Source organism: Crinia signifera, chromosome 3, assembly GCF_055691185.1.
Source record: "Crinia signifera chromosome 3, ASM5569118v1, whole genome shotgun sequence".
NCBI lineage: Eukaryota > Metazoa > Chordata > Amphibia > Anura > Myobatrachidae > Crinia > Crinia signifera.
In genome coordinates, this window is record NC_139219.1 from 71352133 (window position 1) to 71373837 (window position 21705).

The 21705-nt window shown below is 44.5% G+C and overlaps 1 protein-coding gene across 2 annotated transcripts in view; it reads left to right on the plus strand.

Annotated features, from left to right (window-relative positions):
- Positions 1-924: 924 nt before the first annotated feature.
- Positions 925-21705, plus strand: part of TMEM87B (transmembrane protein 87B) — a 41127-nt gene continuing 20346 nt past the window's right edge. Inside the window, exons 1-5 of one of the 2 annotated variants that reach the window (XM_083175983.1) lie at positions 925-1451; positions 13021-13081; positions 16287-16378; positions 17500-17604; positions 18587-18613. In XM_083175983.1, coding sequence (XP_083032109.1) covers positions 1317-1451; positions 13021-13081; positions 16287-16378; positions 17500-17604; positions 18587-18613 — 420 coding nt within the window. In that variant the 5' untranslated portion in view covers positions 925-1316. Of the gene's footprint in view, positions 1452-13020; positions 13082-16286; positions 16379-17499; positions 17605-18583; positions 18614-21705 lie in introns of both variants that reach the window. The other variant, XM_083175982.1, reaches the window with a different exon arrangement.

The window sequence follows — 21705 nt, forward strand, 5'->3', positions numbered from 1 at the left end:
TCAATCCATGTGGCATTATGTGAATTTTGGCTCAATCCATGTGACATTATGTGAATTTTGGCTCAATCCATGTGGCATTATGTGAATTTTGGCTCAATCCATGTGGCATTATGTGAATTTTGGCTCAATCCATGTGGCATTATGTGAATTTTGGCTCAACCCATGTGGCATTTTATGCATTTGGCTCAATCCATGTGGCATTATGTGAATTTTGACACAATCCATGTGGCATTATTTGAATTTTGACACAATCCATGTGGCATTATGTCAATTTTGGCTCATTCCATTTGGCATCATGTGTAAGGGGCAAGTATAATGGGGTCTAGTATTTTGTTGCATAATGTGTAGAAGTTGTATATGGTGTTGACACGCCCCCTGTTGAGTGGCCACACACCCTTTTCCGGAGCGCGCCTTTGCCGCGCGCACAACTACATCCTTCACTTTTGTCGCAATGGTGGGCCTGCGTACTTTAAATGCCAGGGCCTATTTTTAATTCAATTCCCACCCTCTCCTGCTGCTCTCTTAGCATGTACACTGGCACCACTAACACCGCCCCTCCCCCACCCAAACCCTTTTTTATCATGGTGCCCCCCCTGTCATTTTATCCTGGATCCGCCCCTGAAAAGAAGGACTATCCTCCCTAAAGGAGGACGGTTTGTTACCTTACCTTAATGACATTAAGCCCCATTTTACATTTGAAAGCCTGCCTGCAAACTGTATTTATAACTTGAAAGCCAAGTAAAAGTATTAACAATTAGAAACTGTTGCTGTGATTGCCTTTGCTGTTTTGGCTCTTCGTGTTCAGATCAGCTAACTAGTGCGCCATCTTCTGCTCGGTCTCTGTCATTACATGTACTGCACCGACAGGGTACATTCCTACACAGTCACAACACAGGGGACAGTCGCGGCAGCATCCCAGCAATAGAGCAATAAGCCACAGTTGTCGCTTTCACAGGAGCCATGTTTGCGGCGACAATGGAATAAGCCCACATTGAAATGCCGTCTTCAGAAAAATGTTATCTGCTGTATAGGGAATAGCACACCAGTGAGGACATATTTCTTCCACGTGTTACACACCGAGATTCCCTCTGCAAATTTTACAGCCAAGCAAAATACTAACCGAAAAACTCCCCTTGCAATGTGGCTATGAGGAAGGGGCGGTGTGGAATCTCCTAACTGACTCCAGGTGAGCCGGTGATGTCACAGCCGGCCAGGTGAGCAGAGTCCGGGTTGGCACAGGCTAGGAGCCGTCACCGCGCTGCTCTCCGGAGGAGGACGGACAAACAGGCACCGGAGGAGTCGGCAGCAATCGCAGTATGGTCGCCGCCCGCGGCGCTAGTCCTCTGCCCACAGTGGCCCTGGCTGCTCTCTCGCTGTGGCTAGGCCTAGCTGTGCCGGCAGGGGTGGAGGCGGTGCCGGAGCCGGGGATCTGGACAGCGGCAGTCTCCAGTGTGAGTGACACCATGTGCTGCTTCTGTCCTTCCTGTCACAGGCTGCTGTCTACGTGCTGCACCGATGCTGGAAGCGGGATATTTAAAGGCGGAGGTTGCTGGAGTATAGTAGTGGAACTAAACGTCTCAGCATGCCCTGTGAGGTCATATGTGTCTCTGTACTTGGGATGTTGGTGGATAAATGTATCAAACCCTTGGGGGAGATGACGTGAAGAAATTGCCCAAAGCAACCAATCAGCTTCTGCCCTTTTACAGGCTGTGCTAGATGTTCATGACAATAGTTGACTGGTTGCTGTTGGCAACTGCGCCACTTTATCTTGCTCTTATGTATGATACATCTCCACAGGACATGTCTTGGGACTGGTTTTTGCATTTTATTCTCTTTTCCTGTGACACTGTATAGTATATGTGTTACCATCCTGCTGTGCTCTGGGGGTGCATGCCTTATGGCGTATAAAATGTTTATATGTATGACAGAATACATGTTAACATGCTGATACTGCCACAATGTTGTTGCTAAAAATAACACTATCTATCTATCTATAACCTAGACTGCGATGACTGTTTAGGAAACTTGGGGCTGTAAACACATTTTACAACACAACTGTAGTTAAAGAAAAGCTCAGGCAGGGAAAAGCCAAGTGTCAGGGGGGTGCCGGACGGATTCCCGACAGTCGGGATCCCGACAGTCATTTACCCGACGTCGGGATCCCGACTGTCGGAGTCCCATACCACACCCCAGGGGGGTGCCGGACGGGTTCCCGACAGTCATTTACCCGACGTCGGGATCCCGGCTGTCGGAGTCCCATACCACACCCCAGGGGGGTGCCGGACGGGTTCCCGACAGTCGGGATCCCGACAGTCATTTACCCGACGTCGGGATCCCAACTGTCAAAATGCCGACAGCCGGGTGCCCGACGGACACCCGCTATTTTCCCTCGTGGGGGTCCACGACCCCCATAGAGGGAGAATAGAATAGGTGGCTCCGCAAGGGGCTTTTTTGCGCTCGCCATGCTGTCTGACTCCGTACAGTCGGGATAATGACTGTCGGGATCCCATACCACACCCGTGTCAGGGACCTAGATTTGGAATGCCAAGTGTCAGGGACCTAGATGTTTCATAGATCCTGTACTGTGTTTTCTGTCATGACCATAATTCGTAATTGTTTTTTGCAACCCAAAGTAGCGTACTTTTATTTTAACCCCTTCCCGACATTTGACGTACATTTACGTCATGGTCGGGATGTACTTCCCGACACATGGCATAAATGTACGTCATGACTTTAAACTGTCACCGCGTCTATAGACGCGGTGACAGAGGGACGATGTCTGCTGTCCCTGACAGCAGACATCTTCCCTCATTGCCCAGGGGGGGCAGCGATGCCCCTCCCCCCATCGGCGATCGCTGCGATTGGCTGTTCAAATGTGAACAGCCAATTGCAGCGTTTTCTGTGTTGTGTATAATTTTGACTCTGCTGCCCCCTAGTGTCCAAAAAAAATAAAAGGAGGTTGAAATAATGATTGAAACATAAAGTATACATATGGTCTATGTTAGTTATTAACTATTTTGAGTGGTATGATTATTTGTCTCACAAGCAGAAAATTTAACATTTTGCAAATTGCAAAATGTTCAATTTTTTTACGACATTTTGGTATTTTTCAAAAAAAAAAACAGACTGTATCGACCAAAATTTACCACTAACTTAAAGTACAATGTGTCACGAGAAAACAATCTCAAAATCACTGGGATAAGTAAAAGCAATAAAAAGTTATCCCCACATAAAGTGATACATGTCAGATTTGAAAAAAAGGTCTCTGTCAGGAAGGATAAAACAGGCTGCGGCGGTAAGGGGTTAATGTGCACATTGATGATCTAGCAACCACAAACAGTGTTGCAAGTAAGGGGGTACGGCGTGGTACGGAGTACCTGTAAGAAATATGTTGCAGGTACGCAGTACCACTTACCCCTGACCCACTGTCAATTCTATTTTTATTCTAAGTCTAAATATATTGGTGCTGTATGCAGCTACCGGCTACTGCTGATTTAGCCTGTCACACTGACTGGCATCAGCAGCGCCAACAGCATGAAGAGCAGGCTCCACTATTGTAAGCACAAGCTGCCTGGCTCTCCCCCAAGCAAGAGCCAACCCACCCCCAGTCATTCCCAGTTTCTCATTCCCTGTCTCCTGTGTCCACGCCTCTATTGTCATTTAGTCACTCCTCTAGCTTTGTGTGACCACGCCCCCTCATGACACATGGTCACGCCCATTTTTTTGGTGGAGGCTATCAGTACCACCAAGAAAAAAATTCTACTTGCACCACTGACCACAAATTATTAGTCCCTCCACTTGGTTTGTTCATAAATGTAAGGTAATTTTCTTCTGTTTTACGTTAACCCAACTGAAGTCCGTTTGTACTTCCTTGAATATCTGTCAGGGTATATGTGCGTATAAGATTACCTGTTTCAAAGGTTTAGATTTTTGAAATCACCGGTATAATTATCATAATGTATTTTTACAAATTTTTAAAACATTTATGAATATTCATAGCAAAAATGAAATCGAATGACCCTTGGTTTAAATATACATTTTGGTTAGTTGGTTCCCATCAAAATTAACCCTAGAATGTCTGTGCATGCACATGTGGTATGGAAGTAGATGGTAAGCTCCTCTGGGGCAGGAACTGATGTGAATTTTCAAATATTCTCTGTAAAGTGCTTCAGAATATGTGTGCACTATATAAATAACTGGTAATAATTCCTAACAAAATGACAAGTAAAGCTATAGCAGTGTACTTTACATTTCTTAGCAGGTTAATCAATTGTGCTCTCCGTACCTGCCTCCTTTGGTAGTATACTGCCCACTTCCTATAACATTGTTGTATACCTTGTCATTCAGAAAGTAGTTGATAAGTTGAATGTGTGAGAAGTTCATTTAACATAAAGCACTAAACCTCACATCATTTTTATGGGGTTTTATGTTTTTATACTTCGTCTTTTTATAAGTGCATACAGTATTTATACTGTAGATCAGTGGTTCTCAACCTTGGTCCTCAAAGACCCCAAACTGTGCACGTTTTCCAGGTCACCTGGCAGGTGAACAGGTGCACCTATTAGTCACTGACACATTTTAAAAGATCACAGGTGGAGCTAATTATTTCACCTTTGATTGTGTGTTGAGACCTGGAAAACGTGCACTGTTGGGGGTCCTTGAGGACTGAGGTTGATAACCACTGCTGTAGATTATCTTTTTACATCAAACTGGAAGCAAAGTGCAGTTTTTTTTTCGGTACTTGTGTATTTTGGCGGCGCCCGTCGTGGGCATCGTGTGCCTTAACTTTAAGGCACAGGACGCGACGCGATGGACCCGATTTCTCCATAGGCTTCAATGTTAAAATATTTTTAACATTGAACCCGATGGAGAAATCGGGTCCATCGCGTCGCGTCCTGTACCTTAAAGTTAAGGCACACGACGCGACCGACACGATTTCTCCATAGGCTTCAATGTTAAAATATTTTTAACATTGAAATACTGTCGGTCGCGTCGGACTTGTGCCATTATAAATGTAGTTGTTAAAATCCATCTAACATAGAAAACAATGGGAAATGGGCCAATATGGCCCATTTCTCATTGTATATGGCCCCGTCATGTCCAAATATAACTGCCCCCCCATTGTGAGCGGCACCCCAGTATTGACGTCAACCCGAAGCGTGGCGAGCGCAGCGAGCCCGCGAGGGGCGGCGGTACGCGTCCTACGACCTTTTCATACCCCTACTATCCACGTCGGCGTGGAGTTGAGAATAGAATAGTGTGGCGAGCGCAGCGAGCCACCGAGCCCGAAGCGTGGCGAGCGCAACGAGCCCCGCGAGGGGACGCGGATACCTTCACAGGTATCCGCGTCCCCACGCGGGCTTCACAGGTGTCCGTGGCCACGCGGACACCTGTGAAGTCCGCGAAGGGACGCGTTTACCTGTGAAAGTATCCGCGTCCCCTCGCGGGGCTCGCTGCGCTCGCCACGCTTCGGGCTCGGTGGCTCGCTGCGCTCGCCACACTATTCTATTCTCAACTCCACGCCGACGTGGATAGTAGGGGTATGAAAAGGTCGGAGGACGCGCACCGACGCCCCTCGCGGGCTCGCTGCGCTCGCCACGCTTCGGGTTGACGTCAATACTGGGGTGCCGCTCACAATGGGGGGGCAGTTATATTTGGACATGACGGGGACATATACAATGAAAAATGGGCCATATTGGCCCATTTCCCATTTTATTCCATGTAAAATGGACTTTATCAAGTCCATCTTATCTTGTGCCATTATAATGGCACAAGACCGACGCGACCGACACGATTTCAATGTTTCAGTGTGAAAAATCGGGTCCATCGCGTCGGTCGCGTCGTGTGCCATGTTAATGCACACGACGCGACGCGATGGACCGATGGACCCGATTTTTCACACACGATGGACGCGATCCTCATCGTGGGCGCCGCCAAAATACACAAGTACCTTTTTTTCTTTAGATAGCTTAGTCGTAAGCTGAGATATATATATATAATTATGCGATTTCTGTGACTGTGCGACTTCGTAGACTGACCAACAGAATGTTAGGGTGGCCCTTTGCCAATTCCTTGCACTATTATGTGTTAAGGTGGTCCTCTCTCGGGCGTGATTAGCATCCCATTGTTCTGTAGTTTACATTAGCAAGATGTATATTTTGTACAGTAATAGCAGCACAGCTGTATTGCTGTTATTTAAAGTTAGGTGATTGGACAAGACACAAGTCTTTCCTTTGTGTGAGAGTTGCAGAATTTTTTTCACTTGTTCTATTTTCATTTACTCTTGAAGTTTTGGTTACTATCGACCCTCCCCTCAAGCACCAAATATATGAAATTAAGTTGATAAATGGGTGAAAAACTTCATAAAACTTGTTAATACTGTCATCGTATATAAGGTAATATATATGGTGGCCTTCCAGTTATGATAGGCAGCTTTACGTTGTGAAATATAGAACAGAATAAGACCAGTGATGAGGAGGATGATGATGCAGTTTTACTTGGATTTTTATAACAAATCTACGTATGAATAGCCTTCTGAATCAATCCCAGCATTTGGTAGAAGATCCCACACATAGCTCCAAGGTGAATATGTGTCAAAGAAGTGCAAATAGAACTCAGAATAAAGGAGGGAAAAAAAGTTGTGTGTAATGTTCAATTAAATGTAAGAGGATTCTTTTGGGATAATTGCCTGTAATCAGTGTACATATAGAATATGTGCATATGTCCCCTTTCAAAAATGTGAGGTTCCTTATGGTCCCTACTCACATACCAACGTGTGTAGGGAGAGCTTTCTGTGTGATGCTATATCGCTCAGAACACTCAGGTCTCTCGTCACACAGCAGTGTGTGTGTGCTAAGTGATCTGTCAGGAGCAGTGTTCTCCATTGAGACTGTGTGCACATTATTAATCAGTGGTCAGACCTGCGGGGCTGCGCATTTAGATCACTCTGTGATCTACACACACAGCGATATTCAGGCATTTTAAATAATTAGTGAAATTATTTTAAATCGCTCCATGTATAGGGCCCATAAGAATCTATTTACTAAGGGAACACTGTGGTGTTCTGTTGGGTGTGGTACAAAATGTTAATGTTCAGCATGTCGACATGGATGTTTATGCTACATTGTAAAAATTTGCTTGTTGTGAATTGTCAGCATTGTGAATGTGTACGTGTACCATTCCGTGTTGCTGCATTTTATATAAAGTTGTGCACAGAATGCTCTGGAGATGTGTTTTCATTTTATATGATGTGATAATATGCCACCTATTTTAGGCATTATAGGTGAATTCTCTAAACGGAAACTCTACGTTTACCTGATTGTTACACACTTTGGTTTAATATTTTTTGTTCTGGAGGTTTACCTGCACCAAGTGAACATTTCCCACGCAAAATATAAATGTTTGCTATTTTCAATTTGGAAGTTCATCTCTTCCTTTTCTTTTTGTGCCCACTTGTTTTGCTGATATAGGCCAATGTATTCATGTCGTCATGTAACGTCAATGCATCAAACTGCAGCAGGATCTGCGTGGTGCCCTCACCACCGATGAATGCCCGACGTGTGGTGCCCTCACTTTTGCAATTATTAACATAATAATAATGCAACATGAATGCTGGGTATTTTCAGTGATCCGTTTTCTGTGAACTTGGGCAGTCAGAAAACTTTTGCTAATTTTATTTTATAAATACATGGTAAACACATTGTATATAATCACATCTACATTGTAATGCCCCATACACAAGGGGCGAGTTGAGTCTCCGTGCTGTGCAATCTAGCATGACTCAGATCGCTCAGCAGGGCTTGCTCGGCACACAGCGATGTCATGCCCGTGTTCTCTGGGGATGAGAACATCGGTGATGACTAAATATTTGAAGCATGCTTGACCACGGGATCACGCATCGCCATTGCCAGGGGCCAATACACACGGAGCGATCTGTGCTTCGTTTCTATGGGGCTGAAATTGCCACATGTGTCTGTCCCATAAGAAACATTTGGGCAGATGTATTATAGCGGTGCTTATCACGCCACTATAATACTTCCTGCTTCGCCTCATTAGCAAGGCGAAGTAGGAAGGGACATCAACAAGATGTATTAACATCTTGTCTGCCAAAGCGGGGAAGCGCTAACTCCCCCCCCCCCGGCGATGTACCCTCTTGGAGATAGCGCATCAGATTACACTGATGCGCTGTCTCCTGTCCCCCGGCCGGCTCGACTGGGCATGCGCGGGATCTCGCTGCTCACGCGAGATCCCCAGAACAGCTAACAGCAGGGACAGTGCTGTCCCTGCTGTTTAGTTAGGGCTTCGCCAGCCTGCTGCTGGCGAAGCCAAAACCGTCAGTGGGCATACTTTCGGCCTGCTATCATTTAGATAACAGCGCCTATATGGACAGGGGCGCATACCGCACGCTGGCTCCATCATACATGGAGGAGAAGCGGTATCAGTGCACATAACATGCGCTGATACCCTTTCTCCCCCATAACACTTCATACATCTATCCCAATATTTATTAACCGTTATTGATACAGAACACAAGCAGTTCTTTATAGAGAACATTGCAGTCTTTTACATAGTCCTTGCTGCAGTAGAGGGAACATTCTCTATCTTTATTACCTATGACATGGATATACACAAGCTACAGTATAATACATTGGTTTGGTTTTCCGTCAGAAGCTATTTAATGCTGCTTTCCCACTGCAGACCCGTTTTAAGTTACAGGTAATCTTAAACGGTATTTAGCATTCCCACTGCAGCAGATTACAGTTTTAAATGCCATTTAAGTACCATTCCCATTGCAGGTAAAACTTAAGCTCTTCAAAACGTTTTTACAGCACAAATGAGTGCCTGTGACTTTAATGGGCTTTTCAGGGTTGTGGGGAGTGTCACAACACAGGCAACAACCAATCGCTTGAATTGTAGCCTGTTTACATTAAGAATACCGTTTAAGATGCATTCCCATTGCCTCTTAAACGGTAGAATACCGTTTAAAACACTGCTTTGAAAACGGGTTGAAATACCGTTTAACTTTAAACGGTATTTCAACTCTGGCGCTTTCCCACTGCAGCCTTAAACGGTATTTTGCCCTCAAAAATCGGCAATATACCGTTTTAAGGCTGCAGTGGGAAAGGAGCATTATCTACCAGTATGTTCTTAAAGTGTGGGAGGAAAATGGTGCGCTATACAAATCCTATATAAACCCAGGGAGAACATACAAGGGAAGGGTGAGATTAATCCTATTGTATATAGCAAGGAAACATTTACCTGTACTCAACTGTAGTTATTCTTATGTTGTATACTGGTTGTCTTATGGTATCTCTGAATACTGTCATGACTGACCAAGTACAATGTACCTTGTGTATACAGTATTTGTAGTATATTGCACTAATCTAGTTATTACTTTTCTGATTATTTTTTTTTTCCTTACACATAAAATTAAATTAAACTGAATATCTGTGCTGCAAATATATACTACTCACTAAGGCATCTGTTTTATTGATGGCTTCATTGTTAATGTTTAACACTTGACATAATCTATTTCCTCATGTCAGTCCGTGCCTGCTCCTGTGAGACACTATGGTGGTAGGAAGCAGCCAAACCTGTTCTATCTCTGGGATTGTAATTAAATCATGTCATCTCTTGTGACACTGATCTACAAAGATTAGTTTAAGTGTTCTTCAAAAGTACTAGAGTTTGTGATTGAATCAACTACTTGCAGGTCATAATGATTTCCTATGGTGTGTACGTATAGACAGGCGCTGCACGGATCTACATTGGTTTCTCTGAACTTTGTTAGCCCTCCCTGGCCTGTGCTCATTATACAGTTGGGGAAAGATATATAAAAGTGATCTAAACATAAAAGCCTATTCTGGCCATGCCAACCAGCAATATTAATCTTCTTGCAGCCTACAATATGAAACCAACATCTATTTAGTTTATATTGTCAACGAGATGTTTGGTGGTTTTTTGTAGTCAGTATGGGCACTTAGACCCCCCCCCCACCATACTCTGTTCATTACCTCAGCACCAGCTGGGAAACTGAAGTGTCATTTATAGGCTCAATGGGCTTGGTCATTGCTGCCGCCATTCCTGGAATTGTCATATTGTCATATTCTCTGTGACTGTTATTGTTAAGATGCATACTCTGTGTGTACTTTTGCCTAGTGTGTATGCACAGCAATGATGACGAAAATCGCTTTGCTGAAAATGGATTAAGGTCCATTCACACTGGGCAACTATGCCCAGCGTGTATGGACATCGATGATGGCTTTTATCGCTGTGGGTAAAGCCGCTCAGTGCATACACACTGAGCGGCTTTCCCCCTGCCCGGCGCCACCAGCAGGGGGCTTTGCATAGCGTAGCGCTATGAAAAGCCGTCCTCAAAGCCGCTCATCTGCTGGTAATACCAGCAGATGAGCATCTTTCCCTGTGATGGTGCGGGAGCCGGTGCATACACACTCGGCAGCTTTGAGCTGAAAGCCGCTCAAACTTGCTGTTTTGAGCAGCTTTCAGCTCAGTCGCCCAATGTGTATGGACCTTTAGAATTGCAAACTGAGCCATTTTCACCCGTTAAAGCCATTTTACCAGCTGGGCTGTACACATTAGGCGGTTTTTAAGCTGAAAGCAGCAAAACCGAGCTGCTATTAGCTCAAAATCGCCCAGTGTGTATGGGTCTTTAGACTTTGTGAATCTGTACATTATGTCGATCAGATCTGGCCAAAATTGTAGCTCATGTTAGCATCCACAAGTAGATCATGACATTGGATCCAGCCTCGATTTCATTGCAGTAAGTGCAAGGATACTCAGAGCCTGCAAACAATGGTGACTAGTGGGGAAATCATTTGATTGTGAGCGGCGCGCAAATGGTTTTGGAAAGACTTTGCATAAACATATGGATTGATTCCCAAGGCGGCTTTCACTGACGGGTGATGTTTACCTGATCCCTAGCCGCTGCAAAATAGCAACCGTGCCATCAGTTCTGAATTGGCTAATAGACAGTCATGCTGTATAAAAAAAATCCTAGAGCCGTGGATCTCTGAGTAATCCAATCTCATGCACTACACATACACTGGCTGGGACAGACACATGCAGCAGTTGTGGGTATCCAAGCAGCCGGATCCTTATCTCACTACAGTTATTGGGGAGTGATCTGCCGGACACCTGACATTGGGCCTTATTCTGGTTTGTTCGGACGGATGCGTATTTGCGGACTGGAACCGAGTGTTCTTAGCCCCGCCTTCCGTACGGATCGTTCGTACCGTCCGAATGTGGTAAGACGCCGACCGGACGGACCGTGAGTGGATTTTTCATGTGAACACCTCCTCCATGTGTGGGAACCTCCCCCATCATTCGATGGGCGGCGACCATCGAATGCTGGACCGAATGGTCAGGCAGCACCGAGTGCTCCAGACCACTCGGGGATTTCTCCGTGCAAAAGCAGGGATATCGGCGGGCAGCTGGCATCCGGCTATGCCATATGTCCGCCCCCCACACGTGCGTCACGGCAGTATTACCATACGTACGCCCAGCGTTTTCATGGGAACACCCATGAAACGCGGGGCGTACGCATATGGTAATGAGCCCAAACAGCCCTTCATGCCCCTCTCCACCCCCTGTTCAGATTGTACAGAATTCACGCCGTATTCGGACGTGTGCGGCGTTCACACATGTGCAGATACGCCTCTGCACATGCGCAAACACCAACCGTCGGCCGTCCATACGCATTCGGAGCCATCCGAACAAACCAAAATAAGGCCCATGATCTTCCAGAGGCTGAAATGTTATTGCTGCAGAATACTGCCCAAGAAAATGTATTGTTTGATGTGGACAGGATTATTGATGCTTTCCTTATGTTTACATTATTATTGATGCTACTATTTGATGTGGGTAATATTACTAAAGCTATTTTTGACCACTTAGACGCTCTTTTGGTTAGGAATGAGCATCTACTGTTCTGATTATTCCAAGCTTACTGGCTTGGCTTGCAGCGCAAGCCATCTCATATACATTTGGCATTAGGTTTCATCACATTGATACCGGTAGATCCCAGGTCACAAAACTCCGCCCGCCACTGTTATAGATAGCTCATCTTAGTAAATCCTGTGGTTTTGTTCTTTTTACAAGGGCACACTCTGATCTTTATACTTTACAGTAGGGCGACACATAACAGATTTAGAGAAATATTGTTTCAATCTTTTTTTTTTTTACCAGCTTTGTTTTATTAGTTTGCCTCTGTTGTATTGTCTCAATATATCAGTGAATTGCAGTAGTGGGTGGTGTTTATCACTTTGTTGCCTATTGCTACCTCCATCATTTGGCAAGTGTGGTGCACTAGCAAAATCTTAAATCTAGACAATGACAACTGAGGTCTCAAATATTAGTCTTATCCTAAAGTGTACTTAAGCCCCATGCACACTAAGGGGGGTATTCAATGTCGGGGCAAGACTGTCGGGCTGGCCTGACAGCCGTGACCCTGTCCACGAGAATCGGCGAGGGGTGGCCAGGAGCGCGTCAATTCCAGGCCATTCTCCGCAGAATGAGCTTGACTGCTTGTGAAGTCGGGCTTGTTCTGCCGAGATCCCATGTTCAGTGCTGTCGAGGAAAACAGCATTCAGTAAAGGCCCAGCAACCAAAAAGCTAACCATATTGTGCAAGGGCCATTTTAGAGATAATGACCAATTTCACTGGTTTTCTGGTCATTCCAACTGTGAAATAATGAAAGTTATTTTCATGGCATTTACAAATTACTGCTTAGTACTACAGGTGATTTTTGAATTATTCTTATTGTGATTTGTTGTTAGTAGTAAGATAAAATAGTGATTTAACAGCCCATTTAAACATATTTTATTACTTAATGCAGGAATTAAACCTGTATTAAATTTAGTTTATATGCCCATTTTACTCACATGGTTCCTTTTTTTTTCCATCATTATCTGCTTCTTAAGCTTAATTAATGTTTTATAATTACAATGTGTTTTATTTATAGTTTTCTTTTATTAATCCTTGGGGTTTTTATTTATCTTTCAGGGCTCAATACCTAGTTACTTCAAAAAGATATTATTTAACCGTACAAACATAAAACTGAAACGTAAGTATATACCTGTTGTATTTCTGTTTGGGCAAGATTTTATACATTGTTTTTCGTTTTTTTTGTCAGTGTTATACCAGGTTTACAGGTATGCTAAGAGCAGAATTTATATTTGGGTTTGTGTATTTTTTTTTACCTCACCTTTGTGATACACTATGGGGGGAATTCAGTAATAGCTGTGATAAATTACCACAGTTTAGTTCATTTGTCTTCAAACTGTGGCCCTCCAGATGTTGTGAAACTACAAATCCCAGCATGCCTTGCCACAGTTTTGCTATAAGGGAGTGTTAAAACTGTGGCAAGGCATGCTGGGATTTGTAGTTTCACAACATCTGGAGGGCCACAGTTTGGAGACCCATGGTCTAGTTAATCCCCCAGGGCTCTTTATTTAGTCCCCAGTGGCAGCCTAGACCTGTTCTATGCCCAAACGGAGCAACAATTAAATTGCTCCGTCTGGTAGCTGTCCTCGCTATGCAAAACAACAGTATATCACCCTATGTGTTAACACCTGATAACAGGGTAATTTACTGGTTGAAATAAAAAGGCTGTAATGAATAGCCATGGCTGTTAAACCTTTTCACTCCTGGTAAATTACTGAGTCTAATTGAATTCCACCCTTTATGGGAGACCACTTTATAAGGTGCAGTTCTGTACAATAGAAATAATTGTTGCCACCAGTCCCAATGTATTAAAGGGTCTTTCTTCACTTTCAAAGAAAAAATAATGTTCTACCAAACTGGGCTACATACACATACCTCCCAACAGTCCCGATTTTATCGGGACAGTCCCGATTGTCAGGGCCTGTCCCGCTGTCCCACCCGCGGGCGGCAGTGTCCCGCGGTGTAGGGGGGCTGTTGGGAGTCCCCCCTGTCAGCTGCTAAGCAGCGGGGAATAAACGCTGTGCGCATGCGTGAATATAAAACAAGGTTTTCTATAAAGAGCTTAAAACTTTAGCTAGGCCTCCACACTTCTCTGAGGATATTTTTGTAAGTAGTCAGTAGGAACGCTGCCTGCATGGCTGTATAATCTCATTACATGGAACACTGTCTCCCTCATAAGCGCATAGCCAAGATTTATTATGTATCTGAAAATTATAAGAGGATGAAACACTTCCACCCAAAACATGTTGTGTGGAAAACCACAGCTACAGTATAAGCCTATTACTGTGGGACTGAGGGAGTCAGTGTCTTTTCGCGTGTTTTTCCTATACCATGGTCTGGCAACAAATCTACAGTACAGTATATCCCAGACTTCAGGTAGAGCATGTACAAAGAGGGTTTCAATACTAACGTTCAGATAAAACATTAAGTGTTGCTGTCACATAATAGGGCATACATATCTGGATGAAATGGGTTATACAGTATGTCCTCTCTTGGGTAGGGAACGCATGTTCACTACATAATGGGGTGTATTCATTGACTTTTGCAAGCTGTGGCAGGGAGCAGCGTTGCCTGCTTGCTGTCACAGCTTGCAGGGTCAGTATCCGACTGACCCCCTGCACACACCCTTTCCCCCTCGCTAGGTTTTTGTAGCCGCTAAAACAGCAAGGCTTGTGGCTAAATGCAGCAAGCTCCCTGCATTAGCCTCAGGCCTCGCTGTTTGGGGAAATCCTCGCCGTCCTCTGACAGGGAGGATTCCCCGGAATGTAGAATAGGGTGAGCGGCCGGCGCGGGGGTTAAACGGCGAGGGTTGCTTGTTTTTGTCGATCTCTGTTGTTTAACACCCTCACCGGCTGCATTGAATACGGCCCATTGAGTAATGTTTGGCTAGAACTCCACGTGTTCCTGACAAAAACAGTTGTAGTCATTTACAACCTAAATCACATCCAAAGTTCAGACCCTTTTTCAAAGCCAAAGAATAAAGAAAAGACAACCAGCAAGCAAATTCTGGTCTTTCAAATTGTATTTCTTCTCGTACTAGTTTTACTTTTGTTACTAGTCTTATGGCCCGTCCTAAGGATGAGTGAAAGTTTATGCTTATGCAATTTTCAAAAGTTTTGTGAAGTGAAAATGTTTTTCATTTAATGGACCCTTATAGGCCTTTAACCCCTTCGGTGATATGGGCAGAAATTTTTCTGGCTGAGCTGCACTGCAGAAGCGGGCTCTCCCGAGAAATTTCCGTGCATGCAGAAAGACTGTAAAGAAAGGGTGAACCACTGGCGCACCACCATCCGCCCTGTCGCTGATCCTCCAAACCCCCCCCCCATTGCCGATCGATCCCATCACCACCCCTGTTGCAACTCCGGGAGGATCAGGGCTGCTTGGGGATGTTTAGCCACACTCAGTCTTTTGTGTAGTTGGGCGTCCGAACACAGGAATGCCGGAACAGACGAAATGCCTGAGCACTCCCGAGCCCCTCTAAGCGGCTCCGAACTTATAGTGTCCGGCAGCTGCCTCTTTTGTCGTGAGTATATCTGGGGCAGAACAAACCCACTCAAGGGGTTAAGGGTCCACTTAAGGAAGTCTGCTTATTGTGCTGTATTCAGTGCCATTGGGGTTGGGGGGGACCGGGTACTCTTTGTCAGGGTCTGTTGAAAGGGCCCTGCTCCCACACCCCCTCCCCTGCTGCAGAGACCGGGAAGCGGGAGTATAGAGCTAAGGCTGCTGCAGCAGCATAGCCTCTCCTCCACGCAGCACACGTTGCACAGTGCCGTGTGCTGAGTGGGTGAGAGAGGCAGCAGAAGCCTGTGCGCCGCCACACAGCCCGTACCCCCTGCAATTTTTTTTTACTGGGGTGTGACCACCCCCTCATGTTGACTACTCTCCCTTTTTACCGGGGCCATTTTCTAAGTGATCTGACTTCAGGCATGTACACACGCTTCAATGTTGCGGCCGTTGATACCAATTTGATATTGACTGCTGCTGTGACCCGGGACCGAACAGGAGAGGGTACGGTGGGAGCGCAGCACGAGGGATGGGAGGGAGGGATGCTGCATAGAGCAGCATGGAACTGCCTTCGATCTGGATGATCAAAGCAGAAAGCGACTTGCCAGGCAACGCCGCAAGGCCATGCATCAGGTTTGAATCTGCATTTTTTATTTAATTTAGATTCGATTTGGCTTCTGGTGTGTGTACGGGGCATTAATTTTACAAGATCGCTTAGAAAATACCCATACTATGGCTCCTTGTGTAGGGGCCATAGTGATAGCGATGCACTCTGTGTTCAGGATAATGGCATTGTTAATCCATTTCCTTTTCTTTAACAGTTGAAAAATTTGATTGTCCGAAACCAGTAAAGATCACCGTGGCATGGTATCTGAAATATAACCAGTGTTACAATAGGTTTTCCACCACAGAAGTAAGTGTCCACATGAAACATGATGAACGATTTTATCCTGAGCATCTATTGGGAATTAGATGTAAAGGTCCATACACACTGGGTGTTTTTGCCCAGCGTGTATGGTGAGAGATGATTGGAAAAATCACTGGGATGTAAAAGTGCATACACGCTAAGCGTTTTTTCGCCCGTTTTATCAATTGTCCCAGGGGTGGAGGACTTTCCATACCAGAATGCTATAAAAACCGTCGGTACTTGTTTCCTAGCACGGCGCCCGTCGGGTCCCATCGCATACCATTAGTTAAGGTATGCGATGGGACCCGATCTGACCCGATATTAGGGTTTTAAGAGCTTCCTATACAATTTTAGCATCGCATGCCATTACAATGGCATTCGATGCGATGCAATGCGATTACACCCGATTTTACATTGTACAGGCACCCTGATGGGTGCCTGTACACACTATATAAAATCAACTCCACGCCGACGTGGATAGTGGGGGTATGAAAAGGTCGGAGGACGCGTACCGCCGCCGTGCTAGGAAACAAGTACCAAACCGTCCACTCCCCCGCTCATATGCTGGCAGCAGATGAGTGGCCAGGCCATCGATGAGCATATCAGCCATAACCACTCATTGCTGCCCCATACACACTGGGCGGCTTTCGAGCTTAAAGCAGCTAAGAAGAGTAAACCGAGCTGCTTTCAGCTCCGTCACCCAGTGTGTGTGTGGGGGGAAACTATCAGTGGCAAATTATCAAGTGCATTTGGATCATCGGGGGCTATCCAGTTTGCCCTATATGCCAGAGTGAGCCTTGGCTTATTGCAGGTTTTGTTTCACAAGCCTCAGACAAGCAAAACCAAATCTCTAAAAACCGTCCCCCGAAAATGCGCGGCAGCCAGGTAAAACATACGTTTCACTGAACCTGTGTGTTTTTGGAACAAAATTTTTCTTTTTCAAGTGACCTGGAACTTTATGATAAATCTGTTTTTTGCTCCTGATGTTTTTTCAGAGCTAATTGTATACCCCCTAACATCGTGAATAATGGAAATTGTTCTGAGATCTGTTTCTGACAACACCATTTGTTGTTACTGTGTCGATTTTCTACAGTCCAAATGATAGATATCTTCTATATATTTTATAGGATCTGCCAAAAAATGCAGATGTTCCCGATTTTGTCTTAAAGAATGATGGAAACATGGAAACCATAGATTGTGATAAAGACAGCCATTCAATCACATTACACAATGTAAGTGCACTTGTAGTAGCATCTTGTAGTACTTTATTGTTGACACCCTTTTAAATTTTTTTTTATATAGCAGAGCAAGAATAGATCAAAAGAAAAGGGCAGATATGAAAGAAATGCCTTAAATCAGTGGTCAGGGAAATTACCCCAAATGGTGTAAAAAATGAAATTCCTGGGGGTAATGGACGGTCGCGCTGCCGAGACACAGCTGGGCATGCATATGAATCTATGCATGCCTGGCTGTGTCTTGGCAGCACGACCGTCTATTACCCACAGGAATTTAATTTAAATTGCATGCCCGGCTGTGTGTTTCTGTACTGTAGTGTACAAGGACCTGATGCAGTGCAATCCGTCAGGCCCTTGTGTATGACACGCATCCCTGCGTGATGCCCCGGGGCCCCACCTCCAAGTCCACCTGCTTCTTCAGTAGTCGGCTAGTTGCTGGGATAGATGATTCCGACAAAACAGATTCCACTTATTTAAAAGTCGGGTCTGTTTTGTCGGAATCTGCCTATAATGCTGTCAGTAATGGCAGCATTGAATAGGCGAGTGCTGATATTACCCCTGTCAGTTAATATGGGCACATATTGAATACCCGCCTATGTCTTTATTTCCCAGTGATTGTTGCTGGCACAATGGGTAATTCAACAAATGTGCGATGGGTAAGATATATGGTGATTCTTAAAGGGAATGGATCTTGAGAAAATAGGAAGAAGACTACTACAATAAGGCATTATTGCAGGCTATAACTGGCTTTATTTTTTTACACCTATGTTGTAGGTGGTCTCTTGGCTGTCCAGTATTTGGCTCAAATCAGATAAACAGTGACAATTATATCATGTATGACAAGGGCTAGTCCTTAGGAAAAGTTTATTTTGTTCCAAACATAACAATAAAAACCTGTTAAAATTGCTTCTGTTCATTCACATTGATTGTAAGAAATTCATTTTTTTTTTTTGTCCTACCACTTTTTAATTAACAGAAGAAGTTGGAACAGACTTTTACAAATCAGGTATGTAATATCCATCCATTCAATAAGTATATGGAAGGTGTGAAGTGGTTCCCAAAATTTCTTCAATCACAGCACCATAGAATATCACCATGGCACATCTAGTCTAAAAGTTTCTTAATGATATAGTAAACCATAATGTGTGTGTGTGTATGTGTATATATGGTGGCTGCCAATCAGTTTGACCATAAATAATTCTGATTTAGAGTTGGTCACAAATCCAAAATCTTTCTCAAATGAGCAAAACCATGTGCACTGCAGGTGGGGTAAATGTAACATGTGCAGAGAGAGTTAGCTTTGGGTGAGTTATTTTGTTTCTGTGCAGGGTAATACTGGCTTCTTTATTTTTACACTGCAATTTAGATTTCAGTTTCAACACACCTCAGCCAAATCTAACCGTCTCTGCACATTGTACAACTGCCCCACCTGCAGTGCACATGGTTTTGCCCATTTGAGAACGATTTTGCTATCAACACAGTTTAAGAACCACTGCCATAATGACTTCCAATATACTTTTTTATTTTACAGTTGTGGGGTATAAAATGTAATTCTTTTAATACACAAATGTAAAGGACAAAACCCCCATTAGATTATTCTATTAGGTGTTTCTCATATCCAGGTGTGTTAACTAGTCATGGGCAAGACTATTCATTGGAATGAGTTGAGCCCGTGCGGCTCAGCGTGTTGAGACAGTGACTCGGCTCTCGAGTCACTACTCATATGTAATTACAGGCACAGGGAGACAGTGCAGGGCTCACAGCACACTCAGGGACTTGCAGAGTCTCTGTCCCTCAGTGTGTGCTGTGTGCCGGCAGACAGGAAGTTAGTCAGTGGCTGGGCTCATGAGTAGTGTGGAATTGCAGGCACAGGGAGACAGTGCACGGCTCACAGCACACTCAGGGACTTGCAGAGTCTCTGTCCCTCAGTGTGTGCTGTGTGCCGGCAGACAGGAAGTTAGTCAATGGCTGGGCTCATGAGTAGTGTGGAATTGCAGGCACAGGGAGACAGTGCACGGCTCACAGCAACTCAGGGAGTAGCAGAGGCTCTGTCCCTCAGTGTGTGCTGTGTGCCGGCAGACAGGAAGTTAGTCAGTGGCTGGGCTCATGAGTAGTGTGGAATTGCAGGCACAGAGAGACAGTGCACGGCTCCCAGCATAGACTTAACTTGGTCTCAGCTGTTACTGCACTCTCCTTTCTCCTGCTAAGCCTGACGATTCAGAGAGGAGGGGCTGAGCTTACTATGCTATAATGCTGCTGCTGTCTCGGCTCTTGCCACAGTGACTAACTCGAATCATGTATTCAGCTTAATGGTTCGAGTCACTGAGTCGAGGCAGCGATGCACTAGCCATCTCTAGTGTTGACTGACTGACTATAATGCATATCTTAATGTCCGCATTCTAAGTGAATGAAGTGACATACAGTAACTATTCTGCACATAAGTTATGTTTTGGGGAAATTGCCTGACGTTTCCCAACTGTAAGGCTATATTTTAGAGGCTATGTAAAATTTCCCACTGTAAGACACAGCATGAGGGACAATCCTGGCTAGGTTAGCTCTTGACCCTATTTAAAATATCCATCCTGCTACCCTCAGGGGGGTATTCAATGTCAGGGGTAGGGCTCGACAGCCGTGCTCCTGTCCCATTCTCGCTTTGCTCGACGTGAGCTCGGCGGTTGGGATTCAATGTCCCGAGCGGCGAGAAGGGGGCGTGGCCGCGAGCTGAGGACGGAAATAGAAGAGCTCCGACCGGGAGCTCGCCTATTTCCGGCTTTTCTTGGCAGAACGAGCCCGAAACTTGTGATGTCGGGCTCGTTCTGCGGAGAACCCCTGTTCAATGCTGTCGGGGAAGGCAGCATTGAATAGGGCCCCGCAGCCATCACCCCCGTCGGGAGATGGCTGCGAGGGGTCGACCTTCATTGAATACCCCCCTAAGTCTTCTTTACAGATACATCCTCATCCATCTAGACTCAATATGCCAGGCAGCATGATACAACTGGGATGAGTGTGTAGCCAGGTCCTATGAAATTCTAAATAATATTGGGCATTTTTTTTTCTAGTAAATGCATCCTACTGGAATTTCTAATTAGTCTCGTAAATTTAATGGGCATGGAAAAAAAGGGGGATTGTCGAAATTATATATATTTTTTTGTCATTGTTTCCAAATTTTTTGTCATTGTATCCAATTAAGCCCCCAGATTTTCAGCTGAAAATTTTTAAGCACATATATATGTCGTTGCCTGCCTGAGGCAAGCATATATCAATCCCCAACAAGCGCTAGCATCAGGGCTAATAGGCTAGGCTGGGTTTTGCAGGTGTGTCTGAACAGGCATTAATGAGAATGATCAGGAAGCGTACCAGAAAACATTATAGTATTTTTTTTTGAGGTTTGCGTAAGAGGCCAGTAACCTTTCTGCATAAAGAATGAGGGATTTTACGTGACAAAGATTACTGTAACAATACACCTCTCTGTTCTGTTCCCTGTTGATAAAGGAGAATTACAGATATGACTCACTCCTAAATCCAATACCGGTACTTCTGTGGCCAGGAGATCTCAATGACTGTGTATTTAAAATTGTAATAAACAGGAAGAAAAAAGGACTGTTGTTTAGGGAACGCACTTGGACAAAAAATTATTTACATAAAATTTAACTTTTAATGAGTTATATTGTTAAAAGGTCCCATTATATAACATGGTGGGAAGCCGCAGTGAATTTAAAGAGGTTAAAATCATACGCACAAACATATACACACAGATGGTGTTTAGGTGATAAAGAATTGAGGAAAAAGTGATCCTAAAAAGATCTTGACTGGAGAATGTCAGTTTTATTTATTAAGCAGATTTTCAATGTGTGGAGAAAATAATTTATTTATTGTCTAGAGGATGTTGTTATTTTATAAATACCTCTGACAATAAAAATTCTTGTGTTTGGTACCCAAAATGTGTTTTTACTATTAGGTCACTGATACTTTGGTTGACTCTCAGCTAATCCGCTAAAGAGTCATGGGCACTTTAAATGCATGAGGCCCAGGGGTAGATGTATATTGGTCCCCTATGCTATGTTCAAAAAATATTCCCAGACAGACACAGTCACCTAT